General features: G+C 42.5%; 1 protein-coding gene and 1 long non-coding RNA gene across 3 annotated transcripts in view; one reads left to right on the top strand and one right to left on the bottom strand.

Annotated features, from left to right (window-relative positions):
• The window catches only part of DOCK8 (dedicator of cytokinesis 8), a 162,246-nt gene extending 141,738 nt beyond the window's left edge, over positions 1-20,508 (top strand). For both annotated transcript variants that reach the window (XM_019517658.1, XM_019517659.1), the window contains 11 exons: positions 2,233-2,333; positions 2,642-2,834; positions 9,084-9,227; positions 10,041-10,172; positions 11,339-11,473; positions 12,019-12,108; positions 16,170-16,406; positions 16,993-17,136; positions 18,437-18,543; positions 18,993-19,163; positions 19,741-20,508. In XM_019517658.1, the coding sequence (XP_019373203.1) occupies positions 2,233-2,333; positions 2,642-2,834; positions 9,084-9,227; positions 10,041-10,172; positions 11,339-11,473; positions 12,019-12,108; positions 16,170-16,406; positions 16,993-17,136; positions 18,437-18,543; positions 18,993-19,163; positions 19,741-19,801 (1,515 nt within the window). In that variant the 3' untranslated portion in view covers positions 19,802-20,508. The remainder of the gene's footprint in view (positions 1-2,232; positions 2,334-2,641; positions 2,835-9,083; positions 9,228-10,040; positions 10,173-11,338; positions 11,474-12,018; positions 12,109-16,169; positions 16,407-16,992; positions 17,137-18,436; positions 18,544-18,992; positions 19,164-19,740) is intronic.
• LOC109297684 overlaps positions 20,458-21,386 on the bottom strand; it is a 20,467-nt gene continuing 19,538 nt past the window's right edge. The window contains exon 3 of the long non-coding RNA XR_002097384.1: positions 20,458-20,540. This is a non-coding gene — a long non-coding RNA (uncharacterized LOC109297684). The remainder of the gene's footprint in view (positions 20,541-21,386) is intronic.

The following is a 21,386-nucleotide window of genomic DNA, read 5'->3' as shown; positions in this document are numbered from 1 at the left end:
CCTCCTGCAGAGCTCTTACCCCTCAGGTTGCCAGAAGGGAACTGCCAGCCAGGCTCTGGCCTGGCTGTTTATAAGGGCCCGGCCCTGCCCCCTTCTGGTCACGTGACCACCCTGGTTGCTCCAGCAACCCGCACCTGAGCTGCCCTGGTGATTGGCAGCTCGGCCCATACTACCACCGCCAGTAGCAGGCACCCTGGTGCCCTGCTACACATATGAAGTTCATGTAGTATCTAGGAGGTCTGTATCATGGTCCACCGGGACATACAGCTCAGTGGGTACAGAATTGCAGGGGCAGCAGTCAGAAGCTGAGTCAGGAACCAAATGCCAAGCCAGGGTCAGGATCTGAGAATCAGAGGCCTAGTTACCAGATCTGAGGGACAATCCACAGGGCGAGGTCCAAGAACAGAGTGAAATCCAGGTCAAGAAGCAGATCTGCATGGAAATCCATGGCTGAAATCCAGGAGCAAGCCAAATGCAGGGTCAAGATCCAAGAAAGCTAGAGAAGTTGCCAGGACAGAAACTAGTCAGAGATGGGAGACCACGAAGTTGTGCAGTAAGGCTTGGGTACTGGAAGGTTCTTTAAATGCATCCCCAGAATCAATTGGAGGGAAAGGGCTCAGGTCAGCTGGCCTTCCTTAGTTTATAAGTGAGGCTTACACACTTACAAGGGAAGCTGGGCCTTACACAGCTGACCTTGTTACCCAGGGTGCAAGGCAGGGGCCTTACAATCTGGGGCTGAAGCTGAGCACATATGCCTACAGAATAAGCATTACGAGCACCTGTGTCTAGGTGTTCCATATGTCTGGGGGAAAACAAAATGGCGTAGGATGATTTTTTTCTCTTAACCATGTGCAAATAATTTCACTTGAATCTACTATGAGCTGCATGTATGGGTAATATGTAGAGCTAGCATTTGGCCCATGATGTTTTCAAATCAGCAGTACAATGATAACATAATCCCATTCTTCCCCTCCTCCCTGTACTCCAAAAACAAAGCTGATAAAGTTTCACATGCCTGCACGTGCACAGATGCCTATACCCAACACACACACACACACACACACCCCTTGTTTTTAAAAGCAATGCCATAAGAAGTATGTGATGAGGTAGTTACATTTTGTGCAGCCATGAGTTGCAGACAGGGCTGGCATATATACCCTCACAGTTTGGCACGTTTAGAATGTATTTACACGTGCTCTTGAGATAGGTAGGTGCTTTAATTAGAACAGCTCTTGGGAACCACTGTAATTAAAGTGCCCAGAGTGTCTCATGTATTCAACATGCTGCACTTCCAAATTGTGGCGGGGGGGCTTTAACTAAAGCTCATTTGATTAACTTTAGTTAAAGCGCCCCCACCACCATTTTGAAGTACGAGGATGCTGAATGCATGAGACACCAAAGCTACTGGAGCATGCTAATTAACACGCTCTAGCAAACTCAAGTAAATGAGTCTGCTGTGACGTGCTGTAACTAAAATGTGTCAGAGCAGGCACCCCACATATCTACAGGCACCTTTGTTGGTTAATTTAATTCATTTTTTCATTCCATCTTATAAAACAAGATGATTTCCTGAGCATCGTGGGAAACTGGTACCTTGTCATGTTCTGTGTTATCAAAACAAGATTTTAAAATGCTTCCCCTCCCACTATTCCTTTTCATTTCATTAAGAGACAGCATCCATGACACCGAAACCATGTTTGACAGTGAAGGATTTAGCTGGGTTACCCATTGGGCAATATCTGGTACTGAAGAATTGCAGGCACATCTGCTTGACAGGTTTTTCTGAACCAGAAGTTGAACTCCATTGTGAATCTAAACATTTTTAAATCAATGAACAAAAAAACCTGGGTTTCTCTTAGTTCATCAATCTTGTTTTGTGACTGGTCACTTTATCAGTTGCTTAAATATGATTTAAAATCACAGCAAATATTGATGGAAAGGGCTTTGTGAAGTCACTTAGTCCAACCCCTCCTTTGCTCAAGTGTGGACCCTTTGCCTTAACCTGCTCTTAAAAGTTTCCAAGGATGGTGATTCCACAGCCTCTCTAAGTTAGCGTGGAAGCATGTGCATTGTGATAATTATGACTCTTCCATATTGTAAACAAATGCTACAGCAAGTAATGGGTCTGTCAGTCTTGCAAATCTTGTGCTGACATTTTTTAATGGAAGTAAAAAAATCAAACAAAAAAACCCAAGACCTGAAAAATGAGTGTCACCGTTTATTTTTATTCAGGTAGAGGAGCTGCTATGTAATTTGAACAGCATCTTATCAGATACAGTAAAAATGAGGGAGTTCCAGGAAGACCCAGAAATGCTCATGGATCTCATGTACAGGTGAAACCTCTTAATACTGTTGCTGAACCATTTCAAAAGGAAGCAAACACAAAGGCCGTTGAGTCTGTTACCCCCAAACACGTCTTTACTGAGAAGCTCTCCAGGTGCCCAGTACAATACCTATTTATGATCTAACATACAAATTGCAGGAATCATTTGGGTATGATTTTTATAAACAAGGGTTTTAATTTCACTGTTTATGCATAAGGCAATTTGTAAGCAATTCTGGAGGATGTTATGTTTGGGAGTAGGGGGGCTCTCCCCTTTCAAATGTCTCCTCAAATCTATTCTAAACCTGTTTTTGTTAGAATTGCTAAAGGGTATCAGACTTCCCCTGATTTGAGATTGACCTGGCTACAGAACATGGCAGAAAAACACACCAAGAAGAAGTGCTACACGGAGGCTGCTATGTGCCTGGTCCATGCTGCAGCTCTGGTTGCCGAATACCTGAGCATGCTGGAGGATCGCAAGTACCTGCCAGTGGGTAGTGTCAGCTTTCAGGTAGGAATATAATTCATAGCTGTGCAGACTTATTTTATGTTTTTCTCCAAGTGATTGGTTACTGTATGTTATATAGCACAAGGTCAAGGCCCTGCGGGCCTCCAAGATATACATCTGTTTGATGAAGAGTCCTTATTTTATAATTTTATTCTAAGGCCTGTAAGTTAGTGTTTAATCAATTTAGTATGTGCTATATTAGCTTTATATCATTTTAGTTCATTATTATAAATAGTATTGCAATATGGAGTCAAATACCACACAGAAACCTAATTATATTGCATCATATTATTATTGTGTATTTGTTTGTTTGTTTGTATCAATCAAATTTTAAATATTCTAACATATGATTTTATATTCTAAAAATAACTTAATGGGACCATTTTTCCATACATCTGAATCAATCAAAATGAATTACGTTATCTTTCTTTAATTGAAGTCTTATATCTTATATCATCTGTTCCATTTTTTTTGTCTGGAATTATAGCCGATAGCTGACAAACATATAGTATGTAAGGTCATTCTGTTTACCTTTTTAAAGATATTGCCACTATAATATACTTTTTCAAGTCCTCTGAAAAGCAGCATTAACTGATGTTGTCTCCTTGATCAGCTCTTTTAAAACTCGCGATGCAAATTATCTCAATTGGCTGATTTAAAAATGTCTAACTTCAGTATCTTCTATTTCACATTCTCCTTAAATATTGGTAAATAAATAGTTTCATTGGCCTTGTGTATAAATACATCATCCATCCCCGCCCCCCATATCCAAAACAGAAATATTTATTGAATGCTTTTGCCTTTCTCTGTTTTTAAGAATTCTGCATGGTCCATCTGGTACTGTATCAATCATAATCAGCAGTCCCTCAATATGAAGATAACAGTACTGTATCAATGGCACTACTAGAACTCAATTTTTTCCTATTCTACGTAAACACCTCTTTCGCTGTCTTTTTATTAGCTGCTTCTGAACTCTGATTCCCTTATTTCTAACTTATATTAATTGCCTTCAATTTCTCCTGTTTTTCCATTTCGTATGTTAGCTTTAATAGTGTTGTCACTATTTTTTAAACCATGCTGTTTGGGTTAGCCTAGATGCTCACAATTTGGCACATTCCATAGCTAATCAAATTTCTCCTATTAATTCATTTTCTCTCATGCTGTTCCCAATTCCTAGAGTCATCTCTATCTCCAGGTGTACTCTTTCTGGACTGTAGGAAGGCCTTCAACACTGTCTCTCACCTCATTCTCATTAAAAAATTAGGCAACTGTGGCGTCAATGCCTACACAGTCAAATGGGTGGCAAATTGGTTTGAGGGCCGCACCTAGAGAGTGGTGGTGGATGGGTCATTTTTGACCTGCAGGGACGTGGACAGTGGGGTCCCCCAGGGCTCAGTCACTGTTCAACATCTTCATCGGTGACTCGGATGAGGGGGTGAAAAGCACCCTGTTCAAATTCTCAGATGACACGAAGATGTGGGGAGAGGTGGGCACGCTAGAAGGGAGAGACAGGCTACAACTAGATCTGGACAGGTTACAAGGGTGGATGGATAAGAATAGGATGGGATTCAATACTGACAAGTGCAAGGTATTGCACCTAAGCAGGAAGAACCAGCACCATACCTACAGGCTGGGGAACTCTCTTCTTGTCAGCACAGAAGCAGAAGAGGATCTTGGAGTCATTATCGATTCTAAAATGAACATGGGCCACCAGTGTGAGGACACGGTCAGTACAGCTAACCGCACCTTGTCATGCATCCACAGATGCATCACGAGCAGGTCCAAGGAGGTGATCCTCCCCCTCTGTGCGACACTGGTCAGACAGCTGGAGAACTGTGTCCAGTTCTGGGCGCCACACTTCAGCAGGGAGGTGGACAGCATTGAGAGGGTCCAAAGGAGGGCCACTCGCATGATCAGGGGGCAGCAAGGCAAGCTACAGGACCTGAACCTGTTCAGCCTCCACAAGAGAAGGCTGAGAGAGGGTCTAGTGGCTGTCTATAAACTTATCATGGGGGGATCTGTGGGGAACGGGACAGTTCCTGTTCCCCCAAGCACTACCAGGAGTAACTAGGAATAACGGCCACAAGTTGACTGAGAGTAGGTTCAGGCTAGATATCAGAAGGCACTACTACACAGTCAGGGCGGCTAGGATCTGGAACCAACTTCCAAGGGAAGTGGTGCTCGCTTCTACCCTGGGGGTCTTCAAAAAGAGGCTGGACAATCCCGTAGCCGGGGTTGTTTGACCCCAGCATTCTTTCCTGCCCATAGCAGGGGGTCAGACTTGATGATCTGCTCAGGTCCCTTCCAACCCTACCAACTATGAAACTATGAAATGATGAATGTTTTATGTAGTTCTTATGTATGGGTATTATTGTAGTTACTTTGAGCAACTGAAGGTTCAGCTACACGGCACTAATCCAAACCAATTAACCTAGATTATTCGGAGGTAATGATTTAGGCCATATAGCTTCACTTCCTGCACTGCTTGCTGTAGTTTGTGGGCACACCTATACACATGCAGCTAATGTGACTGAATATACTCCAGCTCAGTTTGAGCCAGAGTAAACTAATCCTGACATCTCCATCTACCTGTGTGTTTAAGCACAGTAATTTCCTGCATTGCCAGATACCACTTGTATTTGGTGGGACTATCCAGTAGCACAGTAAATTAGTCTACTGCACCCTAATTGTGTGCGTGTGTAAATGGTGATGCTTTTCTGTGCAGCAAATTAGTCTGCTACACCATAAAGTGTCTCATGTAGACACGCCCAGTTAGCATAGAACACAGCATTTAGTTGCTAGAAGGAAGTATATGTACCTCCAGTATATATCTAATTTTTAAATTAAATTTGGGATGCTTCAGAATAAAAGTTAATAATAATATTGCTGAATGAATAGTTCCAATCTGAGATATATTATCTCTCTCAGATATAAACCTTTTAGCTGAATGATTATAGCAGCAACAAAACATGGCAAGCAAATCACCTTGCCCATTTGCAGCTCATGTTTATGAATTGACTGAGCCGTATAGAAAATAATCCAAATGTAACAAACTCTTCTCCTATTGATGTTTGCTCTCCCTAACATATAACTCAATTTCATTTTTTGAATAATCTGCCTACCTCTCCTGTGTGCTAAAAGAAGACAGTGCAGTCTAGGATTTCTACCATTGTCTGGGAAAATTGATCCCTTATCTTGGTATGGATGCCTGTGTGGGTGGAGTCATTTGGTATGAAATCTTGTCTCATTTATTGGGGTAGAATTAATTAGGCTTAGCAAATCTAAATAATGTCTACAAGCATCCCAATTGAATATGCCTGTCTTGTCAAAAGATTTGCATGTGCACACATTGCTCTGCAGAAGAAAGATTATGACAAACTTTAGCTTCTTTCCCTTCTCCACCCTCATAAAAAAAAAAAAAACCTCTCTATTACATAGCCTCTCTCTTACATTTACCTGAGAATGTAACTGGGACTTCAGTTTGTTCAGTAATAATAATTAACTACAATAATACTTTGTGCTTTTACAAAACCTTTCATACAAGGCTCTCTCAAGTGTTTTACAAAAGTTACTCAAGATTTGCAACACCACTGATGTGTAAGGTTAAGATAATCTTGTGAGTAAGAAACTAAACTGGTCCGACTGTCTGGGTTTTGCGTGACCCTGAGCAAGTCAGTCCCTGAACTTCTCGGAGGACATCTCCTTTTCTGTAAAATTGATCAGATAATACTTCTCTGATCCAGGGCTCTATTTAATGAATGTTTATTTGCGCTTTGAACTGTTGGATGGAAGGGTCCATAAAAAGGTAACAGCATAGAAATATTGATGTAGGAAAGTGATTCCATTATCCTCATTTTAAAGATGGGAGATTATGCTAATGAGAGGTTATATGATTTAACTCAAATCCTCTACAAAATTACCAGTTTTATTCTCAGCCTAAATAATTATTAGGGTCCTGTGATCTCAGGAAGTCTGGGATTCTGTAGCTTATATTCCAGCTATGGAACTGGATACAGTTGCCCAAACTTCTGCCTCCATGCTAACATATTTGGAAAAATCTGAAATTCCTAGATACAGCAAGTAGGGAAGATGCACAGAATTCTTTTAGACCAAAGCAAAAGCTTATAGACCTAGGTAAATGGGATGTGTCATACAGGGATTTAGCAACACAAACCCGAGAAATAGATAGTAAAGATAGGAGTCAGATGCTACAGTTCTTAGACAGTTAAAACCAGGAAGTGGGATATTTTTTTTTCTTTCTGGAAAGTTATTGAAAATTTAGAGCCAAAGAACAGATAAATTGGTGGCTGCAAGTTCCTTGGCTTCCTCTTCCAGATAAATCACTGCTCAGAATTCTCTTTCCCTTGTCACAAAAAGCGCTCATAAAAGGCAGCAAAACTCCCAGTTCTAACCATCCTGTGGAAATGCTTAGGTTCCTGGGATGAAAACCGCAGTGCAGTTGTTAGCTAAATTGTAACCTCTTTGGAACAAAGATTATCTTTCTGCTGTTCTCTGAGGCTGTGAACCGTGGTTATAGCTTCTAAAAGCTCCAATATTTCAAATAAACAAATGTGAAGTACAGAATGGAATTCAGCACAGTCTGTGTACGTCTGCCCTGAATACAGATGTGGAGGTTAGACCACACTGACATCTATCTCTTCTCTGATAGCGGTACCCAAATTAGCTAAATAGATAGCTAGCAAGGATATGTCTATGTACAGCAGTTACGTGGACTGTACCGTAGACGTAATCCCAAATAAGCTATTCGGTTCCTTCCTTTTAACTTTTAGGTGAAGCTTAAGTGATAGCTAGGCCTAGTCCTGGTACGTAACACTGAATGAATTTAACCCACTAAGTGATAAAATTGCCTCCAGCAAGCTGCAGAATGTAAAATGTATCCCAGAATATAGAAATTCTACACAGCTTCTGATGTGAGATGATGGCTCTTTTTTTCAAAGTCAGTAGTGGTACTCAATGTCTCTGCCATTTTAGAAATACGTCTTTCAGAAATCAAATTGTCAGCCTGCTGGCATTTATCTGCAGCTGAGATGGATTTTAATTGCTACTTCATGGTAACAATAAGACCCCAAGTTAGATAATTTTTATAAAAGACAGATTTTAAAACTTGCTATTGAAAATTACTGGAGTGTCTTCAAATGCGTTTTTGCGTGGGCACTTACATATAGGTTGCTGACAGACATGAGGGAAAAAAAAGCACACACTTTACCAGAAGAAGCAGCACATTAGTTTGACCCGGCTCTGAGTATCTAGATGGATTGGGTGCTTCAGCAGGGCTTTTTGGTGCTTTTACCTAATAGCTGATTCACTCAGTTATTGGATAAAAGCAGCCCAAAAGCCCCATTAAAGCACCCGTCCTATACAGATGTTCGGCGAGCTGGGCTTGGCATGGGGCTGAACAGAACTTAAAGTAATGTGCCGTTTTTTTGTTTTTTCTGGGGGGGGGGCGGGAGGGAGGTTGTTATGTCCGTAAGCAACCATATTTGTGTACGTGTATTGTAAATGCTAACGTGACTGAATCTGTATTTATGTAGTGCTTTTCTGCCAAATGGGTCTAAAGAACATTTTACTTAGTGGCCCAACAGATCCAAATAACTGATTCTGTAGATATCCCACAGGAGAAACCTATTTAATGGGAAACATTTCTGAGTAAATACTTCTGTATTAGGAGGTAATATATTAAATACAATAAAACAAATGTAAAGAATACTGAGACTGAGAAATACATTGACAAATTCAGATAACATGGAGTCTCCATTGCATTTTTTTTTCTACACCTGAATAAGGTGGACCTCCAGTTAGCTCACACTACCCCAAATGGTTTGCTTTTGGGCTGAGGTTTGGTGTTAAAGGTTTCTGCCCAAAGGCAAATACTGAGGAAGGGATTACAAGCAACTGAAAAGGGAGGAATGATTGTTAGAACAAAAATGAACACCGTGCCATGGGAATCCTCAGCTCACCAATAAAACATTTGTGTGTGCAAGTCCAGCCTAAAGAGGGCACCTCTGTGACTGGTGGGAAGTTGGGCTTCCAATTATGGAGGTGGGAATGGACAGCTGGGATTCTGGTGACAAATCCCTCAGTCTCCACTGGTTGTGATTTATAATATTATGAAAGCTGCTTGAATCCTCTAGCTGTACTCCAGTGTTATCTCTGTTAAGCTTACCATGCTGAATTGGGCCCTGACTGAACCTTGGTGATAGCCCGATGGCTTTTTGCTCTCATTTATTTCAGAATATTTCCTCCAATGTGCTGGAGGAGTCTGCCATTTCAGATGATATTTTGTCCCCTGATGAAGATGGGATATGCTCTGGGAGGTATTTCTCAGAGAGCGGCTTAGTGGGACTGTTGGAACAAGCTGCAGAGCTGTTTAGCACGGTGAGAGAATGGGGAGGCCGGGCCAAAGAAACACTTTTAGAATGGCATTGAAGAGAGAGAAGTTATACCAGGGAAGATTTTGACTATTGAGCCAGACTCGCTCCTACCTCACATTCTTGTGAGGGGCTCCAGGGCATGGGGTAGATACACAGCAAGGAAAAGAGGGCCAATATTCAGCCAGGGCTCCATAGGACCCTTCCCAGGGTGGGCTGTTGACCTGGCTCTGCTTGTCCAAGGTTTGCTGTGTCCCCTTCTTATGCTAACACTAGTTGTATCTGTGCCCACTTTTTGAAGGTAGGTTGCAGGCAGCTGGTGTTGCTGCTTCCCCACTACAAGCACACTCCCCACTGGTATGGGCTTGTAATTTCATGTGCAGCAGGAGGGAACCAAGCTGCCTGAGCACTGTCTTGATGTAAATTGGAAAAAGACCTTTGGGTTTGTGCATAAATTGTTGGCCCTAGAAACCATATAGGTGTTGCTCATAGGTTATGAATAGGGGACATCTGAACTTCAACGTCACAGTTTATGTTAAGAGGAGTTACACAGTCAAAAATCCATGCAAGTCAGCCATTATGCAGCAGTAAGAGTATAAGGCTCACTGCTAAATTATTTTACAAGTTTTAGCTCCAACTGATCCTAGATCCAGATGCTATAAGCTCCTAACGACCTTGATTATTTTTGAGAAACTTAAAACAGGCATCGGATCAGATAGAAATGAGCTTATAAAAAAAAATTGTCCTACAATACCTGGAGTGAAGATTCAATCTCTCACGGTGATGAGAACTTGTATTTTTTTTATTTCCTCTCAACAAGGGGGGATTGTATGAAACCGTGAACGAGGTCTACAAAATTGTCATCCCCATCTTGGAAGCGCATCGAGACTTCAGGAAGCTCACCTCTACTCACAGCAAACTGCAGAGAGCCTTTGACAGTATTATAAACAAGGTACCTGTGGGTGCTGCTTCTCATCCAGCAAGTCATGTTGCTGGGCTGCAATATTTGTTTATGAGCAATAAAGCCAGACATAGCAAATAGGTCTATTTCCTTCTTCTAATCCGAACCATCTGTTTCTGATTACATGTGATATGTTCTACAATTAAAAGACACAGAATAAACCAGAAAAAGTATGGAGACATGGGAGGGAATTCTAAATCACCTGTATAGAAAGGAAGTTTTTAAAAAACTTGAACTAGAGACAGTTAGGTTAAATAAAAATCACAAATCAAATTTAGGCCAAAAGATTGTATGGAGCTTTGCATTCAGTCATATGTGTTTTTAAAAAAAGTCACCCCATTTCCTTTCCCCTTCATATTACTACCATCTCAGGGTTTGGTTTGGTTTTTATGGAAGAATTATAGGAATTGATCCAAATTTGACCAAATAGGCTGGGCCCAGACAAGCGAGGACATTTGATTCCCCGCAGTCAGCTAGCAGCAGCACACCTTGTGCCACTGCTAGTTGTCGTTGGGGAACACTTGTATCCATGTGCACTCTGGCGCATGACTGGTTACCCTGCGTGGGGTAGGGGAAGCTGGGACCAGCACTGGGCTACCCCCAGCAGCCTTACCTGGGGTCCTGGGGACCTCCTTGGTCTGTAGCAATGGTGATCCTGACACTGTGAGCTTGGCTGGCAGCCGCAGTACAGCTCCAGCCAGCCAGGCTCTGGTTTTGAACAATGCATGTTGTCCACACATGTGCTGCTCTGCCTTTTCTTTTTTTTTTGCACTGGCGTTTTGACCACTGGATATCCAGTGGTCAAAAAACACCCTGGGCTGCTCCCATGCAGTGCAAAGAACAGCTGAATGTGCAGTATGTGGCACCTCAGATGTGTCTGCGGCGCCACACTGCATGTCTGTACTCATCTGGACATAGCCATAGTGTTTTTAAATATATATCTCCATGAATTCACAGTCCTAATAAGAGACCATCCTAGGCTATTTCAAATACTATGGTGATATTTAAGACCAAATTCTGCTCTGAAATCTGGGTGAGCAGGAAGTCAGTGCAGTTTCTCAACTCTAAATTAAGGTTAAATAAGACATCAAAATGGGATTATATTTATGAGAAGAAAAGCTAACTTTAATTTCTTTCTTTTTATCTTTATCAATCAGGGCCAAAAGCGAATGTTTGGAACTTACTTCCGCGTTGGTTTCTATGGATCCAAATTTGGGGACTTGGATGAACAGGAATTTGTTTATAAGGAGCCTGCAATTACCAAACTTCCTGAGATTTCTCACAGACTGGAGGTAAAAAAGATCATATTTCATAAAATTCCCTGCTTTGTGTCATGCTAAGAAAACTTTGCAATGAATAAAAAAGCCACAGCGCAGCAGCTATAGGAAGTACTAATATGTAGAAGTCTATTATAAATTGATTTGTGTCAGAGATTATTCTGGCTTTATGACTGTTAGTTTGGAACACAGCTCCCTTTTACATGAGGATGAGATGATGTCAGTTTTTCATTACCCTGACACCCTGTCACTTACATTGGGTAGAGTCTCTGTACGTATAAGGTATTCAATAATTCAAGTGTCTGAGTGTACCTAAATGGTGGGTTGAACTTCTTTGAACTTCTGCTTGGGGCAACAATAACAAATTATTCTTTTTGCTCTTAGCTGGAGCTCTGCCTTTTTCTTAGTCATTCACATGGGGAGGCATCTATAAGATGTATTAGGCTCTGCCAGTCTTAATCTTTAGTGCAATGTATTTTTTTTCCTGAGAAGCAGAGCTAATTTGCTTTGCATTTAAAAAAAAGTAAACACACCCCTGAATAATTCTGTTTTCTTTTCAGGGATTTTATGGTCAGTGCTTTGGGGAGGATGCGGTTGAAGTGATTAAAGACTCTGCTCCTGTAGACAAAAGGAAGCTGGATCCCAATAAGGTAAGGAATATATTAACCACAGCTGTATTAGGATAACTGGACAGAGAAACTGAAGAAAAGGAGTCAATGGAGACCTCTGTGTGAGAATTTCACATTAGGCTATGTGAATAAATGAGAAAGTGAGATACACAGGCCTTAAGAACACAAGATAGGATTGGACTTCTTGGTCTTGGAGAATAGTCCTCTACCATCATATAAACTCTTTTATAAACTGAATAAACTCTATCTGAAAAGTAGTTGGGAATTAAGCCACTGCTACTCTGTTGGAAGTTCTTCTACGACCTCACTCTCTGGTAGTAGAAACCTTTTAATTTTCAGCTTATGTTTATTCTTGGCCAATTTATGCCCCTTTGTTCTTATGCCAACATTGTCCTTTAACCTGAATATTTTTTCCTCCTTTGTATTTACGCACCTGCTATCACTAGGTATTTATGGACAACACTCATATCCTGTTGCAGCCTTTGATTTGTTAAACAAGTCAAACTCTTATATTCTCCTTTTATGTGATAGGCTGTCCATTCTGCATATCCTCGTAGTCCTCCTCTGCACTTGTTTCAATTTTAGTTAATCTTTCTTGAACATAAGTAAGCAAAATCCTATTCCAGATAGTGTCTTACCAGAACATTACAGTAGCAGTAATTCTTCCATTTCTACTGGTAATACTGCCTTATACCTCCTGAAATCGCATGTGCTTTTCTTTCATGGCTTCACCATGCTTGTGCCTCATACTCCCATAAATAACTAGGATAGGGGTGGGCAATTATTTTGGGTAGAGGGCCACTTAAGTTTTGATGAGCTGTCCAGGGCCACATAGTAGCCCCACCCCTGGACAGTTGCCTGGCCCCCCAGTTGCCATATTGGGACCGGAAGTCCTGCTTCAACTCCTGACCTTTGCCAATGGAAGTCAAACACTCCCCTTGCCCCCTGGAAATACTCCTTTTGGGAGGAGGGGTTGCCATCTTGGAGCCAGACAAAAAACAAATCGTACACTAAAAGTCAGACACCTACTATATCTTATTTAATTGTATTAGAAAAAATATTTGTCATGATTTGTGTTTGCATATAATATGTAGAGGTGATTGCATAATAACTTAAAAATAAAGTCTTACTCTTTTTTATATTGGGTGTGGGGTGTGGTTGGGGGTGTGTATGGTGGGGGGTGTGGTGGACTGGGGGGGTTGTAAGTGGGTGTGGGGGGGCCATAGAGTGTGTTGGGATGTGTGTATATGTGGTGAGGGGGGGTTGTGGGGGACAGGGTGTGGGTATGTGAGGTTTGTGGGTTGTGAGAGAAGGTGGAGGGTGGGGGGACCCTGCCACACACTCCCCCACATGGTGCGCAGCCCCCGCTACCAGCAGCAGAAGGTGGCAGGAGCACTTAGGGAGCTTGTGCCTGGTGCAGGTGCTGGCACCCAGTGGCATGCAGCTCCAGCCACTGCTGCACATGGGGGCAAGGAGTGTAGCCTGCCCAGCCCACCTCTATCGTGGGGGCTCCATATGGCACACCTGGAACTCCTACACTCATGCACCACCAGGGAAAGCCCTATGCTGCACCCAGCTTCATTCCCTACCCCATGCCACAGAGGTCCTGGGACTCTGTAGGAAAGCAAAAGGCAGGGCTCCCCTCCACTTCTGGTGGGGTCCCAGGAGCTGCACAGCAGGGGGGAAGAAGGCAGCTGGCTCTAGCATGGGGCTTCCCTTGGTGGCACGTGAGTGCAGGAGCTTCAGGCATGCTGTGCAGAGCCCCCACACTAGAGATGGGCCAGGCAGGCTGTGTTTCTCCACCCCCATGTATAGTGCTAGCACCAGCACCTGCGCCAGACACCAGCACCCTGAGTGCCCCTGCTAGCTGCTGCTGCTGGTGGTAGCACAGGCTGCACACCATATGGGGAGGGCAGTCCCCACACACTCCCCACCCTCCCTCACACCTACAACCAGCCCAGCTGAGCTCCACACTCCCACTGACCCCCTGGGAGCAGGGTCTGCACTGCCGCCAGCCGCAGCCCCCCACATGCCCTGCCCCAGGCCAGCTGCAGCTCGCCTCCGCCCCTGCCACTTCCCTACCTGCTGCCCAAAGTGAGCAGGACACTGGGGAAGCCAAGCAGGTCCCCCCAGTGGCTGCAGCAGCAGCAGCGCTGCCCAGAAGCTGCTGCTGGCTGGGCCGGGCCCTTCTGCCCATGAGGGTGGAAGCAATGTGGAACAGGGTATGTTGGGGAGGAGGGTGTATATGTGAGCACCTCACTCCTACTATTGTAAGTGGAAGGGCAGGGCAGGTTATAGTTCATAGGTGGGCACCCATGGGCCGGATGACAGTGCCTGGTGGGCCAAATGTGGCCCACGGGCTGTATTTTGCCCATCCCTAAACTAGGATGTCCAGGCCAGGGGTAGATCCAGAGAGGATGTGACAGTGCAGTTGTTCCCCACCTCACCTTTCACTGCTGTTACTGTGCTGATAGGGGCACAGGGCCCCTAGAACCCCAGAGCCACAGGCTGCAGCCATAAGGAGTGCTAGGCTTAGCAGGGGACAGCAGTATGCAGATTCCTCCTTCCCAGCCAGTGTGGAGACACCAGGGTGTGGAGTTCACTGGGAACAAGTGGGGAAGGAGTAGATCTGCCCTCCTTGCCCCCAGGTCAGCTGGGGCAACAGCAATGGTGGGGTGCGAGTCATCCCTTGGTGTGCCTGCTCCTTGCCTTTTACTGAACCGTGGATCTGCCCATTGTCCAGGCCTTTCTGTTTTTCTGTCCTTTCCAAATGATGAGCTCTCAGGTTATAACAAAAGTTTTTGCTGTCAGTCCCCTGGATCCATGACCTTGTGTTTTGAACTATTGAATTTCATTCCAACTTTATTACTCCAGTTCACAAGACCATACAGTTTCCTCAGTCTGATAATCCAGTTCTTCTGGTGTTGATGATGCCTCCTAGCTTTATGCCATCAGCCAATTTTGGCACATTCCTAGCCTTTGTGTCAAAGTCCTTAAGTATCATATGGCCATCCTTGAGGAACTCCATCAGTAATTTTCCTGTAGCCTGGTGCTTCCTCTTTCAATGGTAACTTTTTTTTTCCATCACTCCCTCAGCAAGTTCCTTACTACCTCAGTGGTGTTCTACTAGTTCCTATTGGTACTGTATCATATGCTTTACTGTTCCAGGCTATCTTTATTATGATGAACATACTAGGAAGGTAGTACTGGTTCAGAGCCTGAGGCAAAGGACTGAGAATCAAAAGCCCCGATCTCTTCCTTGATTTGCCACTGGTCTGCCAGCTCTGCTCCCCATAAGTAAAAGCATTAGCTTTGAGATCTAGGATGGAAGGTATCATGTAAAAGCTAATCGTGGGTGGGGAGGCGGAAGGGACTAATAGACACCTTTAGGAAGCAGTGAGATGGACAGGTTTTGTTTACCTGCTATGATGATTTCAAAGTCCATCGCAGCAGGTCCTATCACTGCAGCAGTAGGCTGGGACTTGGGAGCTCTAGGTTCATGCCCCTCATCTGTAACAGACTTCCTGTATGACCTTGGGCAAAGTCAGTTACCATCTCTGTGCCTTAAATGCATCTCCTGTCTGTAAAATGGAGATAGTCACACTTCCCTACATCGCAGAGGTATTCTGTAGACAGATAGACAAATATATTAAAGATTGTATGATCCCAGGCACTGTGGTGAACAGGGCATCAGAGTATTGAGGATAGAGAACAAGTGGTAGTCTCTGGGATAGACAGCACACTGACAATTTAGGACTAGTTAGATGAGGACCACTGAAGTCATCTAGAACAGGGTCTGCAGTGTATGATAGTGACAGAATACTGTAAGGGAGCAGGACTGATGCAGTGTTGGAAAAAGAGAGGTGGAAGGTGAAGTTTCTGGGTGAGGAGGTTCTTATAAATGTTAAGTCTTTGCAGCTGTGGTGGGGTCAAAGCGGCCCAACTACATGTGAGAGCAAAACAACAACATTGCCTTCTTACTCCTTTTAACTTGGTCTGAGCTCTGTAATATTTCATACTTTTCATGCATTTCACAGCCATTTGCCTTGCATTAAAACAATGATTCTTCTTCCTCCTCCCAGGCTTACATACAAATCACATTTGTGGAGCCTTATTTTGATGAATATGAGATGAAAGACAGGATAACTTACTTTGAGAAGAACTTCAACCTCCGGCGGTTCATGTACACCACACCTTTCACCCCAGATGGCCGCCCCCGTGGTGACCTGAGCGAGCAGTTCAAGAGGAATACCATCCTGACCACAATGCATGCTTTCCCCTACATTAAAACTAGGATCAATGTCATTCAAAAGGAAGAGGTAATGGACATCTTCGGGAAGGAGTGTGAGTTTGAGTTTGACCTGGTATCTCTGACTGGCAGGATTTGAAAGCATTGTAGGAAGGCAAAGCTTTCAGATTCTGTGCTACGTGTTAGGAGGTCTTCATCTATAGAAGTTCTGTAGATGGAAAGAATGAACCTCCTTGGCTAGTTGTTGGTAAAGTGTGTAACCTGCCTAGATGCTTACAGTTGTGACGGTATCTACAAGAGGTATTACAAGTAGCAGAAAAGAATCCTCCTTTTGTACAAGTATACCTCTCCACTGTTAAAGAGCAGTCAGTTTACTAAACCTGATTTAGAATTGGAATGAGGGAACTATTCAGCATGAAAGCATGTTTATAAAAAAATAGGGATTACTATGACAATTTCAGCTGTGACAACACCAGAAAGGCAGATATGGGCCTTACTCAAAGCCCACTGAATACTGCACTGGGCTCAGAATTGGAGATCAAATTTGGTTGGACTGACTGATATTTCAGGGTGTAATCCCTCCTGGTTCTGAGAGCACCCAAACCGCTGCCATTGCTGCAACAGAGAATAATGCATTTGTCTTTATATTTTATTAGTTTATTTTAACCCCAATTGAAGTTGCTATTGAAGACATGCAGAAGAAAACACTGGAACTAGCTGTTGCAACCAACCAGGAGCCACCAGATGCTAAAATGCTGCAGATGGTGCTGCAGGGTTCTGTTGGAGCGACTGTCAATCAGGTAAAGGAGATAGCTAAACAATGTCACTTCTGCAGAACCCTCTGCCTATTCTTCCTGGTGTGCTTTCATTTAACTGCTCTGATCTTGTTGCTTATACTTCCAATCAGACTGGGCATCCTCAGATCTTTTTAAACTTTGCCCATCAGAGCTAACTAGCCACTCAGCATGAACAACTAAGACCTCCACCCAAGCTTCATTTGAATTTTCAGATATACAAAAACATGGATTTTTTACCCTCCGTGTGTGTGTGTTGGGGGGGAGGCGTGTTTCCTAGTTCTGAGCAGGAATGCTAAACAGTAGGTGGTGGGCTATTTCCATGTTTCTGTCCCATCACAGAGCAAGAAGCCCTCTGTCTTTCATACAAGCCTGTTCCCATTAGATACCCAACTCAGTCTTGCACATACAGTAGATTCAGATAGGTCATCAAAGGTGTGGATATACATTTAAGCTTCTAGAAGATTATCCATAGCAAACTTAGTATGTCTAGAGAATTTTTCCTTTGATAATGTACTAATCCCATCGACTTTAGTCACCAAGGACTATGCCCAGGGAATAATAGAACTTTGCTATAAGGTCATCAGAAGACCAAAGCTCTTTGTATAAAATACATAAACTAGGAGAATACAACCACTCCCTCAGATACAGGTAAAGTTTACTATTATAATATGCACACCCTTTCACAAAAATCTACACTGTGAAGACAAAATAAGGCACTAGCCTTGCCTCAATAGTTTGTTTCCCCTGTATCAGGTTCCTTCATTTTTTCCAGATATTTTCTCAACCAAAACATCCACATGGAGTTCTTTATAATAATACACTGCTCACACCATGGAGAGTACATTCTATCCTTGCTCTGCCCTTATCTTCTGGTTTTTGTACTGCCACCCATCACTAAGTAGCTGTTCATCTTTCAAGCAAAACAGTTTGGTGAAAGGCAAGTTCCAGCTCCTTTCTCTGATAGAATGTATTCACTCTGCAATGAACAGGAGAGTTACTGGCAACTGGAGTGATAGATAAGACTAGAACAGAACAGAATAATATCGGCCTAAACTTTTGATTGGCAAAGAAAAGAGGGGAGAGGAAAATTTACAAGGATTAATGCTGCATGATCATAGTAAAGTTTTACAAGACTAGTATCCTACCATACTGCCAATACGTGCTGTTGGGTTTTTGTGTTTTCTGTTTCTATTTTATGTGACGTTAAACACACAACCTACCAAATCAAATCAGGTGTGCGCTTCCTTTTCCGTTAAAGCAGGAAATGTGCTTATGTAATATTTTATTGTGTTGTTCTTATAAGGGACCACTAGAGGTAGCTCAAGTGTTCCTGGCTGAAATACCAGCAGACCCAAAACTTTATCGACATCACAACAAGCTGAGGTTGTGCTTCAAAGAATTTATAAGGAGGTCAGTAAAAAGGACATCTTATTGGGGATCTGTTAACCAGGGTTGTTGAATTGTACCAATGTTAATAAAATTAATAATGCAAGTCAGTACAAAGTTACTTTTTGAAGGGAAATATATTGGCCAAATTTATCACTCGTGCAGGGAGGGGAAACCCTACTGAGTTTCATTTACATAAAGTATGAATATAATTCATTATCACTACTAGAATTTTTTTTATTATTTCTCTCATGTTTGCTTCATGTCTGAATGAATGGTAAACTCAATTCATGTGGGCAAAAAGATCAGCTATTTCTCACTTGTTTTCAACATCTCTGACTGGTGATTTATTGGAGATATACATGGGTTTGGCAACAAACAAAGCCTAATTTCAGCCTGTCAGGTTATTTAATGCAGATTTTTTTAAATTGTCAGAATTAACCAGTGTGGTTTTATCATTGTTTTGTGAACAGATGTGGTGAAGCAGTGGAGAAAAACAGACGCCTTATTACAGCAGACCAGCGGGAGTACCAGCAAGAACTCAAAAAGAATTATAACAAGCTGAAAGAGAACCTTAGGCCAATGATTGAGAGGAAAATCCCAGAGCTGTATAAACCTATAGTGAAAGTCCACAGTAAAACAAGGTATGACTCGGGCAATGGGTACTAGTGTGTTTATTGTGCAGAAATGATGCCTCTAATTATTAAACACTAAAAGACATTTTTCCACTGCTTCCACCAAAAAATTGGACAGTGTTAGTTATACAGCTCAAGGTGGTATTCCACAAGGCAGTTTCATCAATGTTACTTTTACAAAGTCAGTAAAAGTAGAATCCCTCATCCCAAAATAAACCTCAGTTTAGAACTGGGTTACTAAATAACATGACATCTCTTCATTATTTGAAGCCAGACTTAAATTAGAAAATGTGTTTCTAAGTGTCAGCGTGCAGTATTGTCCATCATGAAATAAGTGTGATCATATCAGGACTGCATGATCCAGATATTAAAAACTCTCATGCCTTGTACTTTTGAATGTGTGGTTTCCCCCAAGCCACCTACTTGTGTCAAGGACAGTAAGTCAAATATACTTTTCAGATATTTAAAATAGGCTACTCTTTGGCTAATAATTTTTCTAGTTATTGTTTGTCTGTTAGACCCAATAATTTCATTTCCAAGTTTTATTCATGATCTTTTTTTGTTTCTTTCTTTGTTTTCATTTCAGGGACTCTTTTCATAACTCTAGCTTTAGGAAATATGAAACTTCCCCTTCACAGAACAGCTAAGGACTGTCAGCTTCAGAAGAGGGAGTTCCAGGTTGCACAGAACCTGGAGGCTACTCAAATGCTGTGCAAACCTGGAAGTTCTTCTCATAGTACAGCATGCACACAATCTGGGCAGACTGCACTCAAAGCTAAGAAACTAGATATACAGGACAAACAGGAATGCAACTCATAGCACATGCCTCTGTCTCTCCTATGGGAGTGGGAGGAAGAGGAGCTGGACTTAGGCTGTTTCTATATTTAATGTTTCTGTATTTAAGTGTTCAGGGCACTGAGATGCCATTGAATAATGGACTTGTATGTACAGAAGGTGATAATCACTTTTAAGAGACTCAGAACTTTTTATCGTTTTAACTGTTATTTTGTAAGAACCAGCCCAATATACCTGACAGAATGTTACACATACATACCCCTATTCAGGATACCACTTCAGCATGGTTTCAGGGGGCTGGAGTGTATTCTAGCAGTTATGCACGTGCTCATATAAGGATAAACTTAAGCATGTGCATAAGTGCTTTACAGAACTAGAACCCTGGGAAAGACCTGTAAACTTAAAGCAGGCTTTCCTTGCTTGTGTTCCTCAGTTACAGCAAATTATGAAAATGCTAAAAGAACAGGGGCTGCTTTCCTTTCAAGTCTTCCTAGCTGAAACTTTAAAAGGCAAAAAGTAACAGTCATGAATTTCTGCCTAATTCGCCTACCTACAGAAATAGCTATTTAAAAATTGTTTTTGTGAAATGTTCTAATTGTTAGTGTCATGTTTTAGCAAAATTAACTGATACCTGTTTAAAAGGATAGAGCTAAAATGTTTAATGCTTTCTTAAGAGAACAGACCTTCCTGTAAAGAGAGATCCCTCTAAAGAGATTAGCCACAGGAGTGTACTGGGAAAATTTCCTATGATGTACTTTATCTGAGGTTTTAATGTACAATAACACTGTAATCAGTTTCTATATATTTATAAATACTTAATGCTTTTCATATTCATATGCCTGAGGAAACCTTAACTAATTTGGTCCTCACCATGTTTCTCTGAAGAAAGCAAGTACAGTAAAAGCTGTGTTTAACCAGCATTCTTCTAGCTGGAATACTCTATTAACTGGAATTTCCTGCCGGTCGGACATGGGGTGGGGGGAAGAAAGCTTATGCATGGTGGCCACCGCCGCCACCCACCACCTTGTGCTGCCACTGCTCTGCATGCAGCCACCGGCACCCATACACCGCCCCCACCCACTCCACAAGGGTTTTCAAAAAGGTTGAAAACCCCTGCCTCAGATAACTGGAATTTTTAGATACCCAACACCCCCCATTCACCACTCTAACACAGCTTTTACTGTAATATTGTTGCTATTTTACAGCTGGGGAAACAGAGACATGAAAGTTGCAGACAGAAGTGACAATTTTCACCCAACCTGGCCACAGAAAGCAGCTTATAGCTGAGAACAAACGCAAGTGCACAGCTGCAGACAGCTTCAAAAATGACCATTTGGGTGAAAATCTAACCCTTCCTTGCATGAAGTGTCAGATAAGGACGTTTCAAAATGTAAGGTCTTTTGTAACTTGTGTCTGCAGAGCTTCTAGCCTGTCACT

This window comes from Gavialis gangeticus, unplaced genomic scaffold, assembly GCF_001723915.1.
Source record: "Gavialis gangeticus isolate Ggan-Ray unplaced genomic scaffold, GavGan_comp1, whole genome shotgun sequence".
Classification (NCBI taxonomy): Eukaryota; Metazoa; Chordata; order Crocodylia; family Gavialidae; genus Gavialis; species Gavialis gangeticus.
Note: the sequence above shows the minus strand (reverse complement) of the source record. Positions and strands in the feature narration are given on the sequence as shown.